We start from the raw sequence: 25,177 nt of genomic DNA, 5'->3' as shown, positions 1-25,177 counted from the left end.
TTTCCGGAGCTCCACATTTCCTTTTTCTTCTGGTAACCAATCCAAGGCTACCTCTTCCCATGTTCCTTGTCCCACCAGAGATTCTACCACCAATGTCTGAATCGCTGCTTTCTTCATACTAACTCGGACCTCCAAGTTCCAATATTTGGCCAATATCATGAGTTCCGATCTTTTTAACGCCTGGAACTGTGCCTCATTTGGGGACGACAAAAACTTTTCTGCGTCAAACACCATGGTGACTATTAGTTAGCACCTGTTAACCTTCACACAAAAATTTCAAATTTTTTTTGAAAAATTTGGGAATGTTAGAAAATTCCAAATTTGGGGATTTTGGGAATGTTAAGGAATTCTATCCCGGACGAGCCCCCAATTTCTGTTACATGCTCCTCCCCAAATCCCGATCACAGTGTACCTCCGAGCCCCGAAAGGAGTAACAGCAGAAAGATGTGTTATTCTGTGTGTCAATGACCAATGGTGAAGCCGCACCAATTGTTACCAAAAACAAGTATTGTATTAATGTCACACAAGAATAACAGCACAAGTACAATATTAATCAATTGTACAACAAATATTATATCATTCCTATGATGGTACCATCAGTTTCTTATTCAATAACTCACTGTGCTCCAAGTGAGCGAAAATAACATTCCCAAAGTCATTGTCCCGGCACCAAGACAAAGTCGATCCACGCTCCGGTGATCGCAAGAAAAATGTCGAATCGAGACCAGAATCCAAGTCGGCTGACAGTCAACGCTGCCAAAGAGGCGCAAAGGTGCACCCAAAAGGCGACTGGGAAATCACACCTTCGGGTATGAACGTTCAGCGCTCCCAAACGGAGAACCACAAATTCCCAATCGAAATCCATGTTACACTCACAAACCAGGCTAACGGCTGGGTGCGGTGAAATGGCTGGAGCGAGATGAAAAGGCTGGAGCGATGCGAAATGGCGGGAGCAAGGCGAAATGGCGGGCGGGCCCGTACTGGAGGCATACCTGCTCTCAAACGATTCTCTTCGGAATCAACCACAAAACCCGACACGCAGGTTTATCTGACACAGCGATAACCACTCTGTCACAGGAATCCCTTTCCCAGGAAACCCAAAGTTCGCTCATGACCCCCGTTCACCAGCGTCTCCCCCGAGACCTCAAAACAGCTCGGCTTTTCTTCCCGACCTCACTTGCTCCGCATTTTTTCCTCCTCTTCTTCTTCCGGTTCCGCCCGATCCGGTTTTCGGTTTCTTTTAAAACACTAATTTTTTACCTTTTGAAAACAGTTATCTCCATTTCACTTAAACGATAACAATAATAGTACATGGAACCAAAAATGCTTACAGTGGATGAAAACCACGACGGAAGTGACGAATCCGTAACACGCACGCACGCACGCACGCATGCACACACACACACACACACGGACAAACACTGTTCTAGACGGCTCTGCCCGATGGGCTACGCCATAAAAACACCCCCCAAAAAAGGCTAGGGTGTCAATAATTTTGTCAATGCCATCTCTCTTTATTTCCTGATTTAAAAGGATATATTATGTTCAGAATCAAAAACAAAGGTTGTGTAATAACTACTAATAACGGTGAAATATAGAATTGTGGAGACAAAATACTTTAGTTAATTTCAACTTATTTTTAGAGAAAATTGTGAGTTATTTGAAAAAAGTGCAAGGGTGCCAATATTTTTGGCCACGACTGTAGGTAGGAGGTTTCATAAATTCCTTAATAAAATTACGATTTTGAAATTGACGATACGGATCTGCTCCCAAATCCGGAAGTGGACAGATGACGACATTGAGCTGGTTTGATATCTCCGTATAATCGTGATTTAACACTATTTTTTATAGTATCAATTCATGATTGTAATTATGCTGTTTGGAATGAAAATAGAGATATTGAGTTTAAATATGAATCGGGAAATGGCGTGAGGGTTTCTACTTTCTAACCGTGACATTCGCGGATTCGCCATATGCAGATTCACCATTCACTGGGGATAGAACCATTCGGACGGGTACGTTTTTTACCCAAGTCATTCACGATCCTGCTGTCCATGTCTGATGTTCGGATGAAGGTGGCACAGAAATGTGGATTTTATTGGTTCCATGGATTAACATTCACTGTTTGCGCATTGTTTGTTTGCTTTTTGGTCTACCACCTGTGCGTAGCACAGGTACCTCGATAGTTACATATATGATCGATTGTGAATATTTATTCAATTCTGAATGGTAGGAAGACGTGTCACATGTACAGGTCAATAAACGACCACCTCTACTATGAACGAACGACCTTGTAACCAAATGTATTGTGGAGTGATCACTAAGTGGCTTAAGCACTCAGGCAACCACTCAGGAAACCACAACTCAGGCAACCACTCAGGAAACCACAACTCGGGCAACCACTCAGGAAACCACAACTCAGGCAACCACTCAGGAAACCACAACTCAGGCAACCACTCAGGAAACCACAACTCAGGCAACCACTCAGGAAACCACAACTCAGGCAACCACTCAGGAAACCACAACTCAGGAAACCACTCAGGAAACCACAACTCAGGCAACCACTCAGGAAACCACAACTCAGGCAACCACTCAGGAAACCACAACTCAGGCAACCACTCAGGAAACCACAACTCAGGCAACCACTCAGGAAACCACAACTCAGGCAACCACTCAGGAAACCACAACTCAGGCAACCACTCAGGAAACCACAACTCAGGCAACCACTCAGGAAACCGCAACTCAGGCAACCACTCAGGAAACCACAACTCAGGAAACCAGGAAACTGCAACTCAGGAAACCGCTGATAAGGAACGGCTGGCTTGGCAAGCGCTAGCAAGCTGCTTGGTAACGGAACACACCATGGGTCCACCGTCACCCCACGAGTGCACATCCCTGAGACCACCCCACCAGTGCAGATCCTCGGGTCCATGTCCACCCCACGAGTGCAGATCCCCGGGTCCATGTCCACCCCACGAGTGCACATCCCTGAGTCCATGTCCACCCCACGAGTGCAGATCCCGGGTCAATGTCCACCCCACGAGTGCAGATCCCCGGGTCCATGTCCACCCCACGAGTGCAGATCCCTGAGTCCATGTCGACCCCACGAGTGCAGATCCCCAGGTCAATGTCCACCCCACGAGTGCAGATCCCCGGGTCAATGTCCACCCCACGAGTGCAGATCCCCGGGTCAATGTCCACCCCATGAGTGCAGATCCCCGGGTCAATGTCCACCCCACGAGTGCAGATCCCCGGGTCCATGTCCATCCCACGAGTGCAGATCCCCGGGTCCATGTCCACCCCACGAGTGCAGGTCCCCGGGTCCATGTCCACCCCACGAGTGCAGATCCCTGAGTCCATGTCCACCCCACGAGTGCAGATCCCCGGGTCCATGTCCACCCCACGAGTGCAGATCCCTGAGTCCATGTCCACCCCACGAGTGCAGATCCCCGGGTCAATGTCCACCCCACGAGTGCAGATCCCCGGGTCCATGTCCACCCCACGAGTGCAGATCCCCGGGTCCATGTCCACCCCACGAGTGCACATGCCCGACTATATCAACTAGTCGACTACCATAAGAGATGCCTCTGAAGGCACAAACTCACTGTTCCGTGCCGCATGGTTTACATGTAAAGTTGTAAAATGTAAACCCCAAAACTAAAGGTGGGCGTGACTTCAGCTGTGCTGGTGTGGGCGGTCCCGTTTGGTGCACGAGGTCCAATAGACGGACGGGATGGAGGCGGAGTTCGAGTTCACCACCCACCCGATGACCCTGTGTTGATTGTAATTGCGAGCGGATGGTCTTTATGGCGTTACATCAATTGTGGTTAACGGGCATCAACGATGGAGGAGACGTAGAGGAGGGGATTAAAACAAGAGCTTGAACAAAGGAACAGGAACCCGACCAAACGAGCACCCGCCGAGATTCGTGACCTCGATGAACGTCCCAACGTGATTTCCCAACAACACGAGCACCACCAGTAGGCCCCAATAGTACTAATCGGGTTTTGTGGTTCCCTGTTGTGGGGTCGTTCTCATGGCCTCCCAGATCTCTCGGCAGAGGGCGGGCTACGGCACTTCACCTCCGGCTCCTCGCTCGCAGTCGTTGCGCGTCACCTTCCAGGTGAGGCACGGCAGCTTGATCACGGGGACGTGCTCCGCACCTGCTGCGCCGCCACCTCCGTCATCGCCGCCGCCACCTGGACCTTCCATTGCCGAGACGGCGGTGCTGATGAAGGGAGGGCGCACCAACTCGAGCCCTGCTCGACGATGCTCGCCGGACGCGGTCCAGTGTCATGGGCAGGCCCGAAAGGTTACGCCTGACACGCAAAGCTCCATCTCACCGGCATGGAAAGGTAGTCATTAAATCCTCGTGTACGAAGTACAGTACTGAGGTCTCGTCCCTCCACCCTCATCCTCATCCAATCCTTTGTATATCCTCTTATTGTAATAAATCCCCACCCCGCCCCCACCACCTGTCACCCCTCACCTCATATTCCCAATGCAACGTTGATACACCCCCTCCCTGCCCAAAACCTTCCTCGCCCACCCCCACAACCTCTTGTCACCCCTCACCTCATATTCCCAATGCAACGTTGATACGCCCCCTTCCTGCCCCCAACCTCCCCCCCCTCACCCACCCCCACCACCTCTTGTCACCCCTCACCTCATATTGCCACTGCACGTTAACACCCCCTATTGCCCCCACCTCCCCCCCCCTTGCCCGCCCCCACTACCTCTAGTCACCCCTCACCTCCTATTCCCAATGCAATGTTAAGACACCCCCTCCCTGCCCCCAACCATGTCACTATGTGGGATGGTTAGAGGCCTTGGTTCCTTGGTATGGGTGCACTTGTCTGTGCTTCATCGTAATGGAATGATTTTATTTAATTGATTGCGTATGGTTGTTCATATTTTGATTTTTGTCCCCATCACGCGGTGCCCCCATCACGCGGTTCCCCCATCACGCGGTGTCCCCATCACGCGGTGTCCCCATGTCGCGGGTGTCCCCATGTCGCGGGTGTCCCCATGTCGCGGGTGTCCCCATGTCGCGGGTGTCCCCATGTCGCGGGTGTCCCCATGTCGCGGGTGTCCCCATGTCGCGGGTGTCGCGGGTGTCCCCATGTCGCGGGTGTCCCCATGTCGCGGGTGTCCCCATGTCGCGGGTGTCCCCATGTCGCGGGTGTCCCCATGTCGCGGGTATGTCGCGGGTGTCCCCATGTCGCGGGTATGTCGCGGGTGTCCCCATGTCGCGGGTGTCCCCATGTCGCGGGTGTCCCCATGTCGCGGGTGTCCCCATGTCGCGGGTGTCCCCATGTCGCGGGTGGCCCCATGTCGCGGGTGTCCCCATGTCGCGGGTGTCCCCATGTCGCCGGTTTCCCCATGTCGCCGGTTTCCCCATGTCGCCGGTTTCCCCATGTCGCGGGTGTCCCCATGTCGCGGGTGTCCCCATGTCGCGGGTGTCCCCAAGTCGCGGGTGTCCCCAAGTCGCGGGTGTCCCCATGTCGCGGGTGTCCCCATGTCGCGGGTGTCCCCATGTCGCGGGTGTCCCCATGTCGCGGGTGTCCCCATGTCGCGGGTGTCCCCATGTCGCGGGTGTCCCCATGTCGCGGGTGTCCCCATGTCGCGGGTGTCCCCATGTCGCGGGTGTCCGCATGTCGCGGGTGTCCCCATGTCGCGGGTGTCCCCATGTCGCGGGTGTCCCCATGTCGCGGGTGTCCCCATGTCGCGGGTGTCCCCATGTCGCCGGTGTCCCCATGTCGCCGGTGTCCCCATGTCGCCGGTGTCCCCATGTCGCCGGTGTCCCCATGTCGCCGGTGTCCCCATGTCGCGGTGCCCCCATCACGCGGTGCCCCCATCACGCGGTGCCCCCATGTCGCGGGTGCCCCCATCACGCGGTGCCCCCATCACGCGGTGCCCCCATGTCGCGGGTGTCCCCATGTCGCGGGTGTCCCCATGTCGCGCTCTTAATTTATTGTTTGACATTTACCTCACCTTTTAGTGGTGAGTGGCAAACACTAGTTTTTTTTTTTGGTTTTGTACGCCGCCACCTGGAAAAAAAACACACACACACACACACACACACACACACACACACACACACACACACGAATTTGCACCCATGCACCAACACATATTAACACGCATTTGCACACACACACTGTACTTACACACATGTACACACACAAATACACACACACACATACACACGCACACACACATGTACTTACACGCATGTACACACACGCGCACACACACACATGAACTTACACGCTGTTACGGATTCGTCACTTCCGTTGTTGTGGTTTTCATCCACTGTAAATATTTTTGATTCCATGTACTATTATTGTTGTCGTTTAAGGGAGATAGAGGTTACTATTTTCAAAAGGAAAAAAAAGTCAATGTTTTAAAAGAAACAGGAAACCGGATTGGAAACCGGAGGACGACAAAGAGGAAGAGGAGGAGAAGAAGGCGGAGCGAGTGAGTTCGACAGGAAAGCCGAGCTGCTTTGATGTCTGAGCGAACGTTGACGAACGAGAGTCACGAGTGAACTTTGGGTTTCCCAGGAAAGGGATTCCTGCGACAGAGTTGTGATCGCTGTGACAGATCAACCTGCGTGACAGGTTTTGTTGTTGATTCCGAGGAGAATCCTCAAAGTGCCGTTACGCCTCGAGAACGGGCCGTCGGCCATTTTGACTCGCGCAGGACTTGCGCTTCGCTCAAAGTTTCATCTCGCTTCAACCATTTTCACCACATTCAGACGTTAATCTGGTGTGTGTGTGTGTGCAACGTGGCTTTTGAAGGTTAATTTGCGGTTCACCGACTGTGAGCCGTGGAACGTCCATACCCGAGGGTGTGATTTCCCAGTCACCTGGAGGGCGCCTTTGGATTTCCCTATCGCCTTGAGGGCACCTTTGCGCAGCTTTGGCCGCGTGACTGTGACTGTCATCCGAACGGGATTCTGGTCTCGATTGGACATCGTTCTGACGATCGCTGGAGCGGATCGACTTTGGCTTGATGCCGGAATACGACTTTGGCTTGATGCGGGAATAGAGACATTGGGAATCTTCTTCTTTTCGCTCACTTGGAGCACATTGAGTTATATTGTACGAACCTGATGGTACCATCATAGGAAATATATATTGGTTGTACATTTGATTGCGCATTGTACACACAATTCCTGTGCATCGTAAGAGGCGACTAAGGGTTGGCGTCAGGAAGGGCATCCGGCCATAAAAACATTGCCTCAAACAGGGAACCATGATTGTCATGGGGCCCGCAAGGCCTGGCGTCAGGAAGGGCATCCGGCCATAAAAACATTGCCTCAAACAGGGAACCATGATTGTCATGGGGCCCGCATTGTACACACAATTCCTGTGCATCGTAAGAGGTGTGAAGGCTAACCCCTGCTCTAGCGGGGAAAATGGCCCTAAAAACGATCATTCATTCATTCAATTGATTACTATTGTTTTTGTGTTATTCTTGTGTGACCTTAATACAATATTTGTTTGTTGGTAACAATTGGTGTGGATTCAGCATTGATCTTTGACACAGAATAACACATTTTTCTGCCGTGACTCCTCTCGGGGCTCGGAGGTACACTGTGACCAGGGGGTTTGGGGAGGAGCACGTAACACACGCATGTGCACATGCACACACACATCTACACACATGCATGTACACACACACACACACACACACACACACACACACACACACACACACACACACACACACACACACACATTTTCAATGCAATTGCAAGGTTGTATTTTAATGAGATATGATCCAAGACTTGCCCGAACACACAACTAGTCCTTCACTAGTGTATATTATATTTTTCCGCGTGCGTAAAGCGGGGTTAAGCAATTGGTTAACTGTCTGTTTATGATCGAGGAAGTACTTGATTTAAATTTAATTACACATTATGAACACTGTAGAACATGAATCCGAACTTGAATCTGCAGTTTATCAGTACTTTGACTTTGAATTTGGCAAATTGTATGGAATGTTGTCCCTATCGCACATGCGCAGACAGGAGTAAGGTAATTATTTTACTCTGTCTACCTGTTTGGCAGTGAAACAAAATTGAAAATCATTCCAAACAGGAAACTAATGTTTTTAGAGACGTCATAAAGGATACAAACAACAGGCACAAATAACTAATGTAACATGTTGTCGTTGGAGTTGTTGTTTTTGTTGGTGTATTGCCCCGGACAGTTCTCTTGAACAAACCCACCGTGCGGAGACAGCCGATTGATCTCCCAGGAGCGATCTGGAGATCCCCCACATCTAGGAAGGTTTATCCCCGTCTTCACAAAGTCGGGGCCATAATAGAGTTAGAGTTAGAGAAACAGAGAAAAGCAACAGCATACAAACTTTTAACAGGATTAATCACTGATGAAATTTACGAATACCTCACTCAACAAGGAGCTTTGGAGACATAACAGAAAGGATGCAAGAGAGGATGCTACTTAACGATGGACCATTTGTTATTAAACAAGACCATACTCGAAAATTGGAAGCTTCAGCAAACCAACTTATCCACAGAATGGATACATTACAAAAAGGCGTTGATAGTGTCCCATATTCATGGATTATAAAATGCATGTAAGTAAACAAAGTTAACCCCCAAATAGTCACACTGATTGAGAAAGCAATGACTCTGGATACAACACTGATACTACCTCACAAGGAAGGAAAAATTGAAATCCCAGGAATAAAGATACCACGTGGTATCATACAAGGTGACTGCAACCCCCCCATCTCCCCCCTGTTTTGTCTGGCTCTGGACCCACTGAGTAACCTCATCGATGAACAAAAACACGGATACAATCTAACATGCAACATAAAAATGACAAAAAAAACTTAGAAAGGTGACGCATCTACTGTACATGGATGATCAAAAACACTTTCGTGCAAGGTAGATCAACATTCGTGCTCAGTTGAAACATTCATGCAAGGAAGACCAACAACAACATTCATGCACAAAACATTCACCAAAGAATACCTGCATAGAACGAGACTGATCCTGAAAACATGTCTCACCCCAAGAAACAGAAACAAAGCCATAAACCAACTATAGCAATACCATTGTTCAAGTACAGCTACGGAATTGTAAACTGACCACAAGTGGATATTAAAAAAACTAGATATAAAACAAGGAAACTCCTCACGATCCACAAAATGTTCCACAAAAATCAGTGCATCCCAAGAATGTACCTGCCGAGGAAAGGAGGAGGTGGCGGCCTGATGGAACTCGATCAAGTTCACAGAGCGACGACTGTAGAATTAGCAGAGTACGTGAAAAGCTCAACAAATTACCTAATACAATTTGTGTACAAGCATGAACACAACAAGCCAGGAAAGGTATCTCTCACGCACCTTGCAAAAAACTTCCCAAAACAGGTGAGGTTAGAAGATGTCACGCACCAACACGAAACAGCAACAAATACAACCCCAGTGATTGCAAAAAAGACGAAAGGAAAATGCAAGATGAAATATCAGCAGATATGCAGTAACAACTGGGAGAAAGACAAAAGAGCAGGAAAATATTTTAAAAAAGAGTTGGACAGATTGGGGATGGACAAAGAAGGGTCATTGCAATGGCTAAGAAGATGTCAGCTCAACTGGGATGGAAAACGAATCGTTATTAATGCCCAAGACCAAGTGCACTACAACAGTGACTTTAAAAAGATGGTGGAATTGAGTCAATTGGACAAGTACAGATTATTCAAGGTAGAAACAGGAAGCACAAGTCACCTCCTATCAGAATGTAAAAGCTCATGTCAGAGCAGCTGTACAACCAACCGCACAACAACGTATTATTATTATTATTATTATTATTTTTGTTTACAGAATCGAGGCTCGTGTAAGAGCTTACACATTGAACATGGAAACGTGCACGCGCACTTAAAACATACAATGAAGGGGGCGGGAGACAAGAGGGGGAGAGAGAGGGAAGCACACAAGCACAACAACAGAAGAGAACAGGCACGTTGATAGATCTGTGGAAGGCGGATGGCTGGGAAGGAGGGAGGGGTACACGGTATAAAGCAAATGAACACGACTAGGAATTTCAGGAAAGAAGTTTGGGATTGAAAGAGGAGAATTTGGGGTGTTTTAACGGGGGTAGAAAAGATCAAGGTTTTGGATGGGGGAAGATAAGAGATGGTGGTGAACAGCTGCTTTGAAGACCTGGAGGGTGGAGTGGGATTGAAGAGAGTGTGGGAGTTTGTTCCAGAGGCGGGAGAAAAGAGCAATGAAAGAGTGAAGGTGAATCAAGAGTCTTGATTTTGGCAATTTCACCAGAAGAGGGTTGCTGGCAGATCTTGTGCGTCCTGCAAGAATATTTGGGGGACAGAGCACAGACAGAGCAGGGGAACAAGGCCAGAGAGGAGTCGGTAGAAGACGGAAAGACCACCAAACCTGCCTGCGGTGAGCGAGTGAAAAGCCCTCAGAATCGGCTTCATTGCGGGAGATTCCAATGATTCTGAAAGCTTTGGTTTCAACCACATGAAGCCGAGCTAGGTGTGAGGCAGGAGCACCAGCCCAGAGTGGAGAACAGTATTCCATTGAGCTGCGTATGAAAGCTTTGTATGTTTTGAAAAAAAGAGCTCAGAAGTGCCAATAAAGGGCTTTGCACGACGGAGGATGCCCAGACGGTGACTGGATTTGGAGGCCAGCTCGGAAATGTGGTTTTCCCAGGAAAAATCGTGGCAGACAGTGAGACCAAAAAGCTTGAGTGACAGAACGTCTTCGAGAGGATTGTTCAGAAAGTAGATGGGAGGGTTGTCCAGACGGTCTTTTCGGAGAGATAAAGTGAGAGTGTGAGATTTGTCAGGATTGAAAGACATGTTCCACTTCTTTGACCAGTTTGTGATTATGTCCAGGTCTGCAGAGAGTGAAGAGGCCGCAGACTGCCGATCTGAATGATGAGGTATGGAGCAGCAGAGAGTGGAATCATCAGCAAAGAGTGGAATCATCAGCAAAGAGATAGAGAGGATTTTCCAGAGAGTCGGAGAGATCATTGATGAAGACCACAAAAAGCACAGGGCCCAGAACACTGCCTTGAGGAACTCCAGCATGGACAGGAAGGGGAGATGAGAGAAATCCATTCAGGGCCACATGTTGACTGCGACCAGAGAGGATGTCTGCAAGCCATGTGTTGAGGTTTCCATGGATACCATAAGAGGAGAGTTTGGTGAGCAGAGCGGGGTTCCAGACCGTATCGAAGGCACGAGATATGTCATTGGAGACAGGTCTGATTTCCTGTTTGACATTGAGACAGCAGAAGCAGCATGTCCAGAGTAGAGTGACCTGGTCTGAAACGAAATTGATGATCCGAGATCAAGCCATTGGAGAAGAGGAAGGATTTGATATCCGAAGCAATGATGGATTCCATGACTTTGCTGATAATTGGGAGCAGGCTGATTGGTCTGTAGTTGCAAGGATCTGTTTTTGCACAGTTTTTGTGTAAAGCGGTAATGTTTGCTGATTTCCAAGCAGATGGCAGATGACCTTTAACAAAGAGAGTGTGAAGAGAACAGAGAGCGGGTGAGATAAAGTGGCAGAGCAGGATTTTAGGTCATGTGGGCTGATGTGCGTCTGGTCCTGTTGCAGAATCAGTCGAGTTTTGACAAAAACTTCTCCACCTTGTCAGGAGAGAAGGACACAGAGTCCAAGAGCAGCTGGGTTCGACTGGGTAATATGGGTACAGAGAGAGATGGGTTTGGGACACAAGATTTTGAGGGAAACACAGAGTTGAGGCTTTGTCACGTGCGGAGTCAGCTGTGTAGCCGTTTCAGGTAAGGGAGGGGATGGAAGGGGAACAAACACCAGAAACAGATTTGACAAGACACCACCAGGATTTGGAAGAGGGAGACAGGTTTGAGAGTTCTTCAATCTTGAGAGTGGAGAGATATTGCTTCCTTGCTCCCCTGAGGGTAGATACACACTTGTAACGAGTTTTGTGAAAGGAACGCAGATTACCTTCAGTTGGATTTGCTTTCCATGAGGCAAAGGCAAGTTGTTTCAGGGCAACTGCCTCACCACAAGATTCCATGTACCATGGGCAGTTGGAAGGGTATGACAAATGAAGATGAGATGGGATAAATCTGTGCATGAGAGAGAGCAATTTACTTTGGAAGAATTCCCAGGAAGAGTTGATGTCAGAGGCAGTCGAGATGGGAGACCAGTCCAGATGATTGATGGCTGCTTGAAGACGATGCCAGTCGGCCTGAGTGAAATGCCAGACTCGTCGACGCTGAGGAGGCTCTCTGAGAATGGACAGAGAGATGTCCACTTTAACAAGTAAATGATCAGAAGAACCGATTGGAGCATAAGAAGAGCAGCAGACATTTTCAGGGAAGTTAGTCATAACCAAGTCCAGAAGAGAAGATGCTCCGTCGACTGAGATCCGGGTCCGGAAATTTTACGGCTTGTGTCAGTCCCAGTGAGTCGCAGAAGTCCTTTGCTGAGGTCCTATGGCTGGTGTGAGAGGTACCCACACCCAGCCAGCTGGCATTATGAAGTCGCCACATATGAGGAAGAGAGAGAGTTGGGATGAGTGGATAGAAGTTTGTCCATGTCAAGTAATCATATGTCGAGTAATCCAATGGCACATCTGCAGAAATTTTAATATTCCAGTTCCACAAACTCATGGAAACATGAACCAAAAGCAATCATTGAAAACGAGGACATAATGTTCACGTATGACCTGATGATCTCATTGAGCGTGAACATAGAAAACAAAGCATTGCGACTAGACATAGCACTCAGGAAAAAAAATGAAAATACAGTATTGCTGATTGAGATGTCAGTATTTGGCAATTTTGGCCTAAATAATGCAGAAATCAAGAAAATAACCAAATACCACGACCTCAAGAATGAAGTAAAAAGATCCTGGAAGCTGAAGAGCACCAAATTATGCCAGTGATCATTGGTTTTGTGTCCCACATATAGACACCATATACATGCAGCAGCACTACAGATAATATTGGCATCTCATTCGGGGTCATCTTCAATTTCCTTGTGGAATGCATAAAATTCAGACACCCACGCCCTCCTCCCCCTTTTCAACCTCGCTTGGCCCAGCTACCACTGGGAAACCTACTTCTTTTCATACCATCGAGTTGACCTGTAGCGCTTCCTTATTAACGATTTGCTTATGGTTTAGGGAACCCAGGTTGAAATCCCATATATCATGTTCGTACAATGGATACTCTCGTCCTTGTAATTCATATACTGTATATTGTTGTCTATTCATATCTTTGTCCTGCATGTGATTTGTGTATGACCTCCGTGAGTCTTAGAATAACATAAGGAATTTTAAAAAAAAGTTTTTAATTAACACGTCATATCGTAGCCTTGTTTTTTATTTTGTATATTTTAAAATACATAATTCTGTTTTCCTTTGTTTGTGTTCGACATAAACACCTAACTTTCTGAAGGAGAATCAGCCCACAAACCTAAGATCTAATTCGCAGACTAAATTTTGCATCATGGCATTGATGGAGTACTGCTCTCCCCTCTGGGCTGGTGCTCCTGCCTCACATCCTGCTCAGATTTACGATGTGGAAACCAAGGCCTTCAAGATCATTGGAATCTCCTGCGATGAAGCTGAGTCTATGGGCCTATCACTTTCCCATCGCAAACAGGTTGGTGTTCTCTGTCTTCTACCTCCTCCTCTCTGGTCCTGCAGCTCTGCTCTTTCCATGCCTCTCCCCTGCCCCCCAGGTTTCTGCAGGTAGCCTCAATCCTGCTGTTGGTGTTTCCCCCTCTTTCTTATTTTAGTTTTGTTCTCTTGTGTCCTGATCCGCTCAGTGGCTTCATCAAGTCTGGATTGCACATGTGTTGTTTTGCGTTTCATGCTTTGTGTTGTTTTGCGTTTCATGCTTGTTTGTGTTGTTTTGCGTTTCATGCTTTGTGTTGTTTTGCGTTTCATGCTTGTTTGTGTTGTTTTGCGTTTCATGCTTGTTTGTGTTGTTTTGTGTTTAATGCTTTGTGTTGTTTTGTGTTTCATGCTTGCTTGTGTTTTTTTGTGTTTAATGCTTGTTTGTGTTGTTTTGTGTTTCATGCTTGTTTGTGTTGTTTTGTGTTTAATGCTTGTTTGTGTTGTTTTGTGTTTCATGCTTGTTTGTGCTGTTTTGTGTTTAATGCTTTGTGTTGTTTTGCGTTTCATGCTTGTTTGTGTTGTTTTGCGTTTCATGCTTGTTTGTGTTGTTTTGTGTTTAATGCTTTGTGTTGTTTTGCGTTTCATGCTTGTTTGTGCTGTTTTGTGTTTCATGCTTGCTTGTGTTGTTTTGTGTTTAATGCTTGTTTGTGTTGTTTTGTGTTTCATGCTTGTTTGTGTTGTTTTGTGTTTAATGCTTGTTTGTGTTGTTTTGTGTTTCATGCTTGTTTGTGTTGTTTTGTGTTTCATGCTTGTTTGTGTTGTTTTGCGTTTCATGCTTGCTTGTGTTGTTTTGTGTTTAATGCTTGTTTGTGTTGTTTTGTGTTTCATGCTTGTTTGTGTTGTTTTGTGTTTCATGCTTGTTTGTGTTGTTTTGTGTTTCATGATTGCTTGTGTTGTTTTGCGTTTCATGATTGTTTGTGTTGTTTTGTGTTTCATGCTTGTTTGTGTTGTTTTGTGTTTCATGTTTGTTTGTGCTGTTTTGTGTTTCATGATTGCTTGTGTTGTTTTGTGTTTCATGATTGCTTGTGTTGTTTTGTGTTTAATGCTTGTTTGTGTTGTTTTGTGTTTCATGCTTGTTTGTGCTGTTTTGTGTTTCATGCTTGCTTGTGTTGTTTTGTGTTTAATGCTTTGTGTTGTTTTGCGTTTCATGCTTGTTTGTGTTGTTTTGCGTTTCATGCTTGTTTGTGTTGTTTTGTGTTTAATGCTTTGTGTTGTTTTGCGTTTCATGCTTGTTTGTGCTGTTTTGTGTTTCATGCTTGCTTGTGTTTTTTTGTGTTTAATGCTTGTTTGTGTTGTTTTGTGTTTCATGCTTGTTTGTGTTGTTTTGTGTTTAATGCTTGTTTGTGTTGTTTTGTGTTTCATGCTTGTTTGTGCTGTTTTGTGTTTAATGCTTTGTGTTGTTTTGCGTTTCATGCTTGTTTGTGTTGTTTTGCGTTTCATGCTTGTTTGTGTTGTTTTGTGTTTAATGCTTTGTGTTGTTTTGCGTTTCATGCTTGTTTGTGCTGTTTTGTGTTTCATGCTTGCTTGTGTTTTTTTGTGTTTAATGCTTGTTTGTGTTGTTTTGTGTTTCATGCTTGTTTGTGTTGTTTTGTGTTTAATGCTTGTTTGTGTTGTTTTGTGTTTCATGCTTGTTTGTGTTGTTTTGTGTTTCATGCTTGTTTGTGTTGTTTTGCGTTTCATGCTTGCTTGTGTTGTTTTGTGTTTAATGCTTGTTTGTGTTGTTTTGTGTTTCATGCTTGTTTGTGTTGTTTTGTGTTTCATGCTTGTTTGTGCTGTTTTGTGTTTAATGCTTTGTGTTGTTTTGCGTTTCATGCTTGTTTGTGTTGTTTTGCGTTTCATGCTTGTTTGTGTTGTTTTGTGTTTAATGCTTTGTGTTGTTTTGCGTTTCATGCTTGTTTGTGCTGTTTTGTGTTTCATGCTTGCTTGTGTTTTTTTGTGTTTAATGCTTGTTTGTGTTGTTTTGTGTTTCATGCTTGTTTGTGTTGTTTTGTGTTTAATGCTTGTTTGTGTTGTTTTGTGTTTCATGCTTGTTTGTGTTGTTTTGTGTTTCATGCTTGTTTGTGTTGTTTTGCGTTTCATGCTTGCTTGTGTTGTTTTGTGTTTAATGCTTGTTTGTGTTGTTTTGTGTTTCATGCTTGTTTGTGTTGTTTTGTGTTTCATGCTTGTTTGTGTTGTTTTGTGTTTCATGATTGCTTGTGTTGTTTTGCGTTTCATGATTGTTTGTGTTGTTTTGTGTTTCATGCTTGTTTGTGTTGTTTTGTGTTTCATGTTTGTTTGTGCTGTTTTGTGTTTCATGATTGCTTGTGTTGTTTTTTGTTTCATGATTGCTTGTGTTGTTTTGTGTTTAATGCTTGTTTGTGTTGTTTTGCGTTTCATGATTGTTTGTGTTGTTTTGTGTTTCATGCTTGTTTGTGTTGTTTTGTGTTTCATGCTTGTTTGTGCTGTTTTGTGTTTCATGCTTGCTTGTGTTGTTTTGTGTTTAATGCTTGTTTGTGTTGTTTTGTGTTTCATGATTGCTCGTGTTGTTTTGCGTTTCATGATTGTTTGTGTTGTTTTGTGTTTCATGCTTGTTTGTGTTGTTTTGTGTTTCATGCTTGTTTGTGCTGTTTTGTGTTTAATGCTTGCTTGTGTTGTTTTGCGTTTCATGCTTGTTTGTGTTGTTTTGCGTTTCATGCTTGTTTGTGTTGTTTTGTGTTTAATGCTTTGTGTTGTTTTGCGTTTCATGCTTGTTTGTGCTGTTTTGTGTTTCATGCTTGCTTGTGTTTTTTTGTGTTTCATGATTGCTTGTGTTGTTTTGTGTTTAATGCTTGTTTGTGTTGTTTTGCGTTTCATGATTGTTTGTGTTGTTTTGTGTTTCATGCTTGTTTGTGTTGTTTTGTGTTTCATGCTTGTTTGTGCTGTTTTGTGTTTCATGCTTGCTTGTGTTGTTTTGTGTTTAATGCTTGTTTGTGTTGTTTTGTGTTTCATGATTGCTCGTGTTGTTTTGCGTTTCATGATTGTTTGTGTTGTTTTGTGTTTCATGCTTGTTTGTGTTGTTTTGTGTTTCATGCTTGTTTGTGTTGTTTTGCATTTCATGCTTGCTTGTGTTGTTTTGTGTTTCATGATTGCTTGTGTTGTTTTGCATTTCATGCTTGTTTGTGTTGTTTTGTGTTTCATGATTGCTTGTGTTGTTTTGTGTTTCATGCTTGTTTGTGTTGTTTTGTGTTTCATGCTTGTTTGTGTTGTTTTGTGTTTCATGCTTGTTTGTGTTGTTTTGCATTTCATGCTTGTTTGTGTTGTTTTGTGTTTCATGATTGCTTGTGTTGTTTTGTGTTTCATGCTTGTTTGTGTTGTTTTGTGTTTCATGCTTGTTTGTGTTGTTTTGTGTTTCATGATTGCTTGTGTTGTTTTGTGTTTCATGCTTGTTTGTGTTGTTTTGTGTTTCATGCTTGTTTGTGTTGTTTTGTGTTTCATGCTTGTTTGTGTTGTTTTGCATTTCATGCTTGTTTGTGTTGTTTTGTGTTTCATGATTGCTTGTGTTGTTTTGTGTTTCATGCTTGTTTGTGTTGTTTTGTGTTTCATGCTTGTTTGTGTTGTTTTGTGTTTCATGCTTGTTTGTGCTGTTTTGTGTTTCATGCTTGCTTGTGTTGTTTTGTGTTTCATGCTTGTTTGTGTTGTTTTGTGTTTCATGATTGCTTGTGTTGTTTTGAATTTCATGCTTGTTTGTGTTGTTTTGTGTTTCATGATTGCTTGTGTTGTTTTGTGTTTCATGCTTGTTTGTGTTGTTTTGTGTTTCATGCTTGCTTGTGTTGTTTTGTGTTTCATGATTGCTTGTGTTGTTTTGTGTTTCATGCTTGTTTGTGTTGTTTTGTGTTTCATGCTTGTTTGTGTTGTTTTGTGTTTCATGCTTGTTTGTGTTGTTTTGTGTTTCATGCTTGTTTGTGCTGTTTTGTGTTTCATGCTTGTTTGTGCTGTTTTGTGTTTCATGCTTGCTTGTGTTGTTTTGTGTTTCATGCTTGTTTGTGTTGTTTTGTGTTTCATGCTTGTTTGTGTTGTTTTGTGTTTCATGATTGCTTGTGTTGTTTTGCGTTTCATGATTATTTGTGTTGTTTTGTGTTTCATGCTTGTTTGTGTTGTTTTGTGTTTCATGCTTGTTTGTGTTGTTTTGCATTTCATGCTTGTTTGTGTTGTTTTGCATTTCATGCTTGCTTGTGTTGTTTTGTGTTTCATGATTGCTTGTGTTGTTTTGCATTTCATGCTTGTTTGTGTTGTTTTGCATTTCATGCTTGTTTGTGTTGTTTTGCGTTTCATGCTTGTTTGTGTTGTTTTGTGTTTCATGATTGCTTGTGTTGTTTTGTGTTTCATGCTTGTTTGTGTTGTTTTTTGTTTCATGATTGCTTGTGTTGTTTTGTGTTTCATGCTTGTTTGTGTTGTTTTGTGTTTCATGCTTGTTTGTGTTGTTTTGTGTTTCATGCTTGTTTGTGTTGTTTTGTGTTTCATGCTTGTTTGTGTTGTTTTGTGTTTCATGATTGCTTGTGTTGTTTTGTGTTTCATGCTTGTTTGTGTTGTTTTGTGTTTCATGATTGCTTGTGTTGTTTTGTGTTTCATGCTTGTTTGTGTTGTTTTGCATTTCATGCTTGTTTGTGTTGTTTTGCATTTCATGCTTGTTTGTGTTGTTTTGTGTTTCATGATTGCTTGTGTTGTTTTGTGTTTCATGCTTGTTTGTGTTGTTTTGTGTTTCATGATTGCTTGTGTTGTTTTGTGTTTCATGCTTGTTTGTGTTGTTTTGTGTTTCATGCTTGTTTGTGTTGTTTTGTGTTTCATGCTTGTTTGTGTTGTTTTGCGTTTCATGCTTGTTTGTGTTGTTTTGCATTTCATGCTTGTTTGTGTTGTTTTGCGTTTCATGCTTGTTTGTGTTGTTTTGTGTTTCATGCTTGTTTGTGTTGTTTTGTGTTTCATGCTTGTTTGTGTTGTTTTGTGTTTCATGATTGCTTGTGTTGTTTTGTGTTTCATGCTTGTTTGTGTTGTTTTGCGTTTCATGCTTGTTTGTGTTGTTTTGCGTTTCATGCTTGTTTGTGTTGTTTTGTGTTTCATGTTTGTTTGTGCTGTTTTGTGTTTCATGATTGCTTGTGCTGTTTTGTGTTTCATGATTGCTTGTGTTGTTTTGTGTTTCATGATTGCTTGTGTTGTTTTGTGTTTCATGATTGCTTGTGTTGTTTTGTGTTTCATGCTTGTTTGTGATGTTTTGCATTTCATGCTTGTTTGTGTTGTTTTGCATTTCATGCTTGCTTGTGTTGTTTTGTGTTTCATGATTGCTTGTGTTGTTTTGCATTTCATGCTTGTTTGTGTTGTTTTGTGTTTCATGATTGCTTGTGTTGTTTTGTGTTTCATGCTTGTTTGTGTTGTTTTGTGTTTCATGCTTGTTTGTGTTGTTTTGCATTTCATGCTTGTTTGTGTTGTTTTGTGTTTCATGATTGCTTGTGTTGTTTTGCGTTTCATGCTTGTTTGTGTTGTTTTGTGTTTCATGCTTGTTTGTGTTGTTTTGTGTTTCATGATTGCTTGTGTTGTTTTGCATTTCATGCTTGTTTGTGTTGTTTTGTGTTTCATGATTGCTTGTGTTGTTTTGTGTTTCATGCTTGTTTGTGTTGTTTTGTGTTTCATGCTTGTTTGTGTTGTTTTGCATTTCATGCCTGTTTGTGTTGTTTTGTGTTTCATGATTGCTTGTGTTGTTTTGCATTTCATGCTTGTTTGTGTTGTTTTGCATTTCATGATTGCTTGTGTTGTTTTGTGTTTCATGATTGCTTGTGTTGTTTTGTGTTTCATGCTTGTTTGTGTTGTTTTGTGTTTCATGATTGCTTGTGTTGTTTTGCATTTCATGCTTGTTTGTGTTGTTTTGTGTTTCATGATTGCTTGTGTTGTTTTGTGTTTCATGCTTGTTTGTGTTGTTTTGTGTTTCATGCTTGTTTGTGTTGTTTTGCATTTCATGCTTGTTTGTGTTGTTTTGTGTTTCATGATTGCTTGTGTTGTTTTGCGTTTCATGCTTGTTTGTGTTGTTTTGCATTTCATGATTGCTTCTGTTGTTTTGTGTTTCATGATTGCTTGTGTTGTTTTGTGTTTCATGATTGCTTGTGTTGTTTTGTGTTTCATGATTGCTTGTGTTGTTTTGTGTTTCATGCTTGTTTATGTTGTTTTGTGTTTCATGATTACTTGTGTTGTTTTGTGTTTCATGCTTGTTTGTGTTGTTTTGCATTTCATGCTTGTTTGTGTTGTTTTGTGTTTCATGCTTGTTTGTGTTGTTTTGCATTTCATGCTTGTTTGTGTTGTTTTGTGTTTCATGCTTGTTTGTGTTGTTTTGCATTTCATGCTTGTTTGTGTTGTTTTGTGTTTCATGATTGCTTGTGTTGTTTTGCGTTTCATGATTGCTTGTGTTGTTTTGTGTTTCATGCTTGTTTGTGTTGTTTTGCGTTTCATGATTGCTTGTGTTGTTTTGTTTTTCATGCTTGTTTGTGTTGTTTTGCATTTCATGATTGCTTGTGTTGTTTTGTGTTTCATGATTGCTTGTGTTGTTTTGTGTTTCATGATTGCTTGTGTTGTTTTGTGTTTCATGATTGCTTGTGTTGTTTTGTGTTTCATGCTTGTTTGTGTTGTTTTGCGTTTCATGATTGCTTGTGTTGTTTTGCTTTTCATGCTTGTTTGTGTTGTTTTGCATTTCATGATTGCTTGTGTTGTTTTGTGTTTCATGATTGCTTGTGTTGTTTTGTGTTTCATGATTGCTTGTGTTGTTTTGTGTTTCATGATTGCTTGTGTTGTTTTGTGTTTCATGCTTGTTTGTGTTGTTTTGCGTTTCATGATTGCTTGTGTTGTTTTGCTTTTCATGCTTGTTTGTGTTGTTTTGCGTTTCATGATTGCTTGTGTTGTTTTGTTTTTCATGCTTGTTTGTGTTGTTTTGCATTTCATGATTGCTTGTGTTGTTTTGTGTTTCATGATTGCTTGTGTTGTTTTGTGTTTCATGATTGCTTGTGTTGTTTTGTGTTTCATGATTGCTTGTGTTGTTTTGTGTTTCATGATTGCTTGTGTTGTTTTGTGTTTCATGATTGCTTGTGTTGTTTTGTGTTTCATGATTGCTTGTGTTGTTTTGTGTTTCATGCTTGTTTGTGTTGTTTTGTGTTTCATGATTGCTTGTGTTGTTTTGCATTTCATGCTTGTTTGTGTTGTTTTGTGTTTCATGATTGCTTGTGTTGTTTTGTGTTTCATGCTTGTTTGTGTTGTTTTGTGTTTCATGCTTGTTTGTTTTGTTTTGCATTTCATGCTTGTTTGTGTTGTTTTGTGTTTCATGATTGCTTGTGTTGTTTTGCGTTTCATGCTTGTTTGTGTTGTTTTGCATTTCATGATTGCTTGTGTTGTTTTGTGTTTCATGATTGCTTGTGTTGTTTTGCGTTTCATGCTTGTTTGTGTTGTTTTGCATTTCATGATTGCTTGTGTTGCTTTGTGTTTCATGATTGCTTGTGTTGTTTTGTGTTTCATGATTGCTTGTGTTGTTTTGTGTTTCATGCTTGTTTGTGTTGTTTTGCATTCCATGCTTGTTTGTGTTGTTTTGCATTTCATGCTTGTTTTATGTTGTTTTGTGTTTCATGATTGCTTGTGTTGTTTTGTGTTTCATGCTTGTTTGTGTTGTTTTGTGTTTCATGATTGCTTGTGTTGTTTTGTGTTTCATGCTTGTTTGTGTTGTTTTGTGTTTCATGCTTGTTTGTGTTGTTTTGTGTTTCATGCTTGTTTGTGTTGTTTTGCGTTTCATGCTTGTTTGTGTTGTTTTGCATTTCATGCTTGTTTGTGTTGTTTTGCGTTTCATGCTTGTTTGTGTTGTTTTGTGTTTCATGATTGCTTGTGTTGTTTTGTGTTTCATGCTTGTTTGTGTTGTTTTGTGTTTCATGCTTGTTTGTGTTGTTTTGTGTTTCATGCTTGCTTGTGTTGTTTTGTGTGTCATGATTGCTTGTGTTGTTTTGTGTTTCATGCTTGTTTGTGTTGTTTTGTGTTTCATGCTTGTTTGTGTTGTTTTGTGTTTCATGCTTGTTTGTGTTGTTTTGCGTTTCATGCTTGTTTGTGTTGTTTTGTGTTTCATGTTTGTTTGTGCTGTTTTGTGTTTCATGATTGCTTGTGTTGTTTTGTGTTTCATGATTGCTTGTGTTGTTTTGTGTTTCATGATTGCTTGTGTTGTTTTGTGTTTCATGCTTGTTTGTGATGTTTTGCGTTTCATGCTTGTTTGTGTTGTTTTGCATTTCATGCTTGCTTGTGTTGTTTTGTGTTTCATGATTGCTTGTGTTGTTTTGCATTTCATGCTTGTTTGTGTTGTTTTGTGTTTCATGATTGCTTGTGTTGTTTTGTGTTTCATGCTTGTTTGTGTTGTTTTGTGTTTCATGCTTGTTTGTGTTGTTTTGCATTTCATGCTTGTTTGTGTTGTTTTGTGTTTCATGATTGCTTGTGTTGTTTTGCATTTCATGCTTGTTTGTGTTGTTTTGTGTTTCATGATTGCTTGTGTTGTTTTGTGTTTCATGCTTGTTTGTGTTGTTTTGTGTTTCATGCTTGTTTGTGTTGTTTTGCATTTCATGCTTGTTTGTGTTGTTTTGTGTTTCATGATTGCTTGTGTTGTTTTGCGTTTGATGCTTGTTTGTGTTGTTTTGCATTTCATGATTGCTTGTGTTGTTTTGTGTTTCATGATTGCTTGTGTTGTTTTGCGTTTCATGCTTGTTTGTGTTGTTTTGCATTTCATGATTGCTTGTGTTGTTTTGTGTTTCATGATTGCTTGTGTTGTTTTGTGTTTCATGCTTGTTTGTGTTGTTTTGTGTTTCATGATTGCTTGTGTTGTTTTGTGTTTCATGCTTGTTTGTGTTGTTTTGCATTTCATGCTTGTTTGTGTTGTTTTGTGTTTCATGATTGCTTGTGTTGTTTTGCGTTTCATGCTTGTTTGTGTTGTTTTGTGTTTCATGCTTGTTTGTGTTGTTTTGCATTTCATGCTTCTTTGTGTTGTTTTGTGTTTCATGATTGCTTGTGTTGTTTTGCGTTTCATGCTTGTTTGTGTTGTTTTGCATTTCATGATTGCTTGTGTTGTTTTGTGTTTCATGATTGCTTGTGTTGTTTTGTGTTTCATGATTGCTTGTGTTGTTTTGTGTTTCATGATTGCTTGTGTTGTTTTGTGTTTCATGCTTGTTTGTGTTGTTTTGTGTTTCATGATTACTTGTGTTGTTTTGTGTTTCATGCTTGTTTGTGTTGTTTTGCATTTCATGCTTGTTTGTGTTGTTTTGTGTTTCATGCTTGTTTGTGTTGTTTTGCATTTCATGCTTGTTTGTGTTGTTTTGTGTTTCATGCTTGTTTGTGTTGTTTTGCATTTCATGCTTGTTTGTGTTGTTTTGTGTTTCATGATTGCTTGTGTTGTTTTGCGTTTCATGATTGCTTGTGTTGTTTTGTGTTTCATGCTTGTTTGTGTTGTTTTGCGTTTCATGATTGCTTGTGTTGTTTTGCTTTTCATGCTTGTTTGTGTTGTTTTGCATTTCATGATTGCTTGTGTTGTTTTGTGTTTCATGATTGCTTGTGTTGTTTTGTGTTTCATGCTTGTTTGTGTTGTTTTGTGTTTCATGATTGCTTGTGTTGTTTTGCATTTCATGCTTGTTTGTGTTGTTTTGTGTTTCATGATTGCTTGTGTTGTTTTGTGTTTCATGCTTGTTTGTGTTGTTTTGTGTTTCATGCTTGTTTGTGTTGTTTTGTGTTTCATGCTTGTTTGTGTTGTTTTGTGTTTCATGATTGCTTGTGTTGTTTTGCGTTTCATGCTTGTTTGTGTTGTTTTGCATTTCATGATTGCTTGTGTTGTTTTGTGTTTCATGATTGCTTGTGTTGTTTTGCGTTTCATGCTTGTTTGTGTTGTTTTGCATTTCATGATTGCTTGTGTTGTTTTGTGTTTCATGATTGCTTGTGTTGTTTTGTGTTTCATGCTTGCTTGTGTTGTTTTGTGTTTCATGCTTGCTTGTGTTGTTTTGTGTTTCATGCTTGTTTGTGTTGTTTTGTGTTTCATGCTTTGTGTTGTTTGTGTTTCATGATTGCTTGTGTTGTTTTGTGTTTCATGCCTGCTTGTGTTGTTTTGTGTTTGATGCTTGCTTGTGTTGTTTTGTCTTTCATGCTTGTGTTGTTTTGTGTTTCATGCTTGCTTGTGTTGTTTTGTGTTTCATGATTGCTGGTGTTGTTTTGTGTTTCATGCTTGTTTGTGTTGTTTTGGGTTTCATACTGTATATTTACCCTTCCATACTGTTCATTTACCCTTCCATACAGTATATTTACCCTTCCATACTGTATATTTACCCTTCCATACTGTATATTTACCCTTCCATACTGTATATTTACCCTTCCATACTGTATATTTACCCTTCCATACTGTATATTTACCCTTCCATACTGTATATTTACCCTTCCATACTGTATATTTACCCTTCCATACTGTTTATTTACCCTTCCATACAGTGTATTTACCCTTCCATACTGTATATTTACCCTTCCATACTGTATATTTACCCTTCCATACTGTATATTTACCCTTTCATACTGTTTATTTACCCTTCCATACTGTTTATTTATCCTTCCATACAGTGTATTTACCCTTCCATACTGTATATTTACCCTTCCATACTGTATATTTACCCTTCCATACTGTATATTTACCCTTCCATACTGTATATTTACCCTTCCATACTGTATATTTACCCTTCCATACTGTATATTTACCCTTCCATACTGTATATTTACCCTTCCATACTGTGTATTTACCCATCCATACTGTGTATTTACCCTTGCATACTGTGTATTTACCCATCCATACTGTGTAATTACCCTTGCATACTGTGTATTTACCCTTGCATACTGTGTATTTACCCTTGCATACTGTGTATTTACCCTTGCATACTGTGTATTTACCCTTGCATACTGTGTATTTACCCTTCCATACTGTGTATTTACCCTTCCATACTGTGTATTTACCCTTCCATACTGTATATTTACCCTTCAATACTGTATATTTACCCTTCCATACTGTATAGTTACCCTTCCATGCTGTGTATTTACCCTTCCATACTGTATATTTACCCTTCCATACTGTGTATTTACCCTTCCATACTGTGTATTTACCCTTCCATACTGTATATTTACCCTTCCATACTGTGTATTTACCCCTTCCATACTGTATATTTACCCTTCCATACTGTATATTTACACATTACCTCTTCCACATTTTCGGTTATCAGCACTAAGTCATCAGCATGCATGTGCTCCCAAGGTAAGTCTCCTCTAAGTTGTTGTGATATGGCCTCAAGAACCGTGATGAGCACGACAGGGCTTAACACTGACCCCTGGTGAACCCTGACTTCAAAATCCTCACTCTGCACTCCATTTACCCTCACAGGAGTGTTTGATCCATCATACATCACCACGACTACCCCTGACCAACCAATCCTCTCCACGTAACCTTCTCATCCATCATACATC

General features: G+C 42.1%; 1 protein-coding gene across 3 annotated transcripts in view; it reads left to right on the top strand.

Annotated features, from left to right (window-relative positions):
- The first annotated feature begins 3,717 nt into the window (after nt 1-3,717).
- The window catches only part of LOC137431898 (glucocorticoid-induced transcript 1 protein), a 114,380-nt gene continuing 92,920 nt past the window's right edge, over nt 3,718-25,177 (top strand). The window contains exon 1 of one of the 3 annotated variants that reach the window (XM_068123731.2): nt 3,718-4,355. In XM_068123731.2, coding sequence (XP_067979832.2) covers nt 4,037-4,355 — 319 coding nt within the window. In that variant the 5' untranslated portion in view covers nt 3,718-4,036. The remainder of the gene's footprint in view (nt 4,356-25,177) is intronic. The other 2 variants (XM_068123730.2, XM_068123729.2) reach the window with 2 other exon arrangements.

Source organism: Myxine glutinosa, chromosome 7 (genome assembly GCF_964187855.1).
Source record: "Myxine glutinosa chromosome 7, kmMyxGlut1.1, whole genome shotgun sequence".
NCBI classification, from domain to species: Eukaryota; Metazoa; Chordata; class Myxini; order Myxiniformes; family Myxinidae; genus Myxine; species Myxine glutinosa.
Note: the sequence above shows the minus strand (reverse complement) of the source record. Positions and strands in the feature narration are given on the sequence as shown.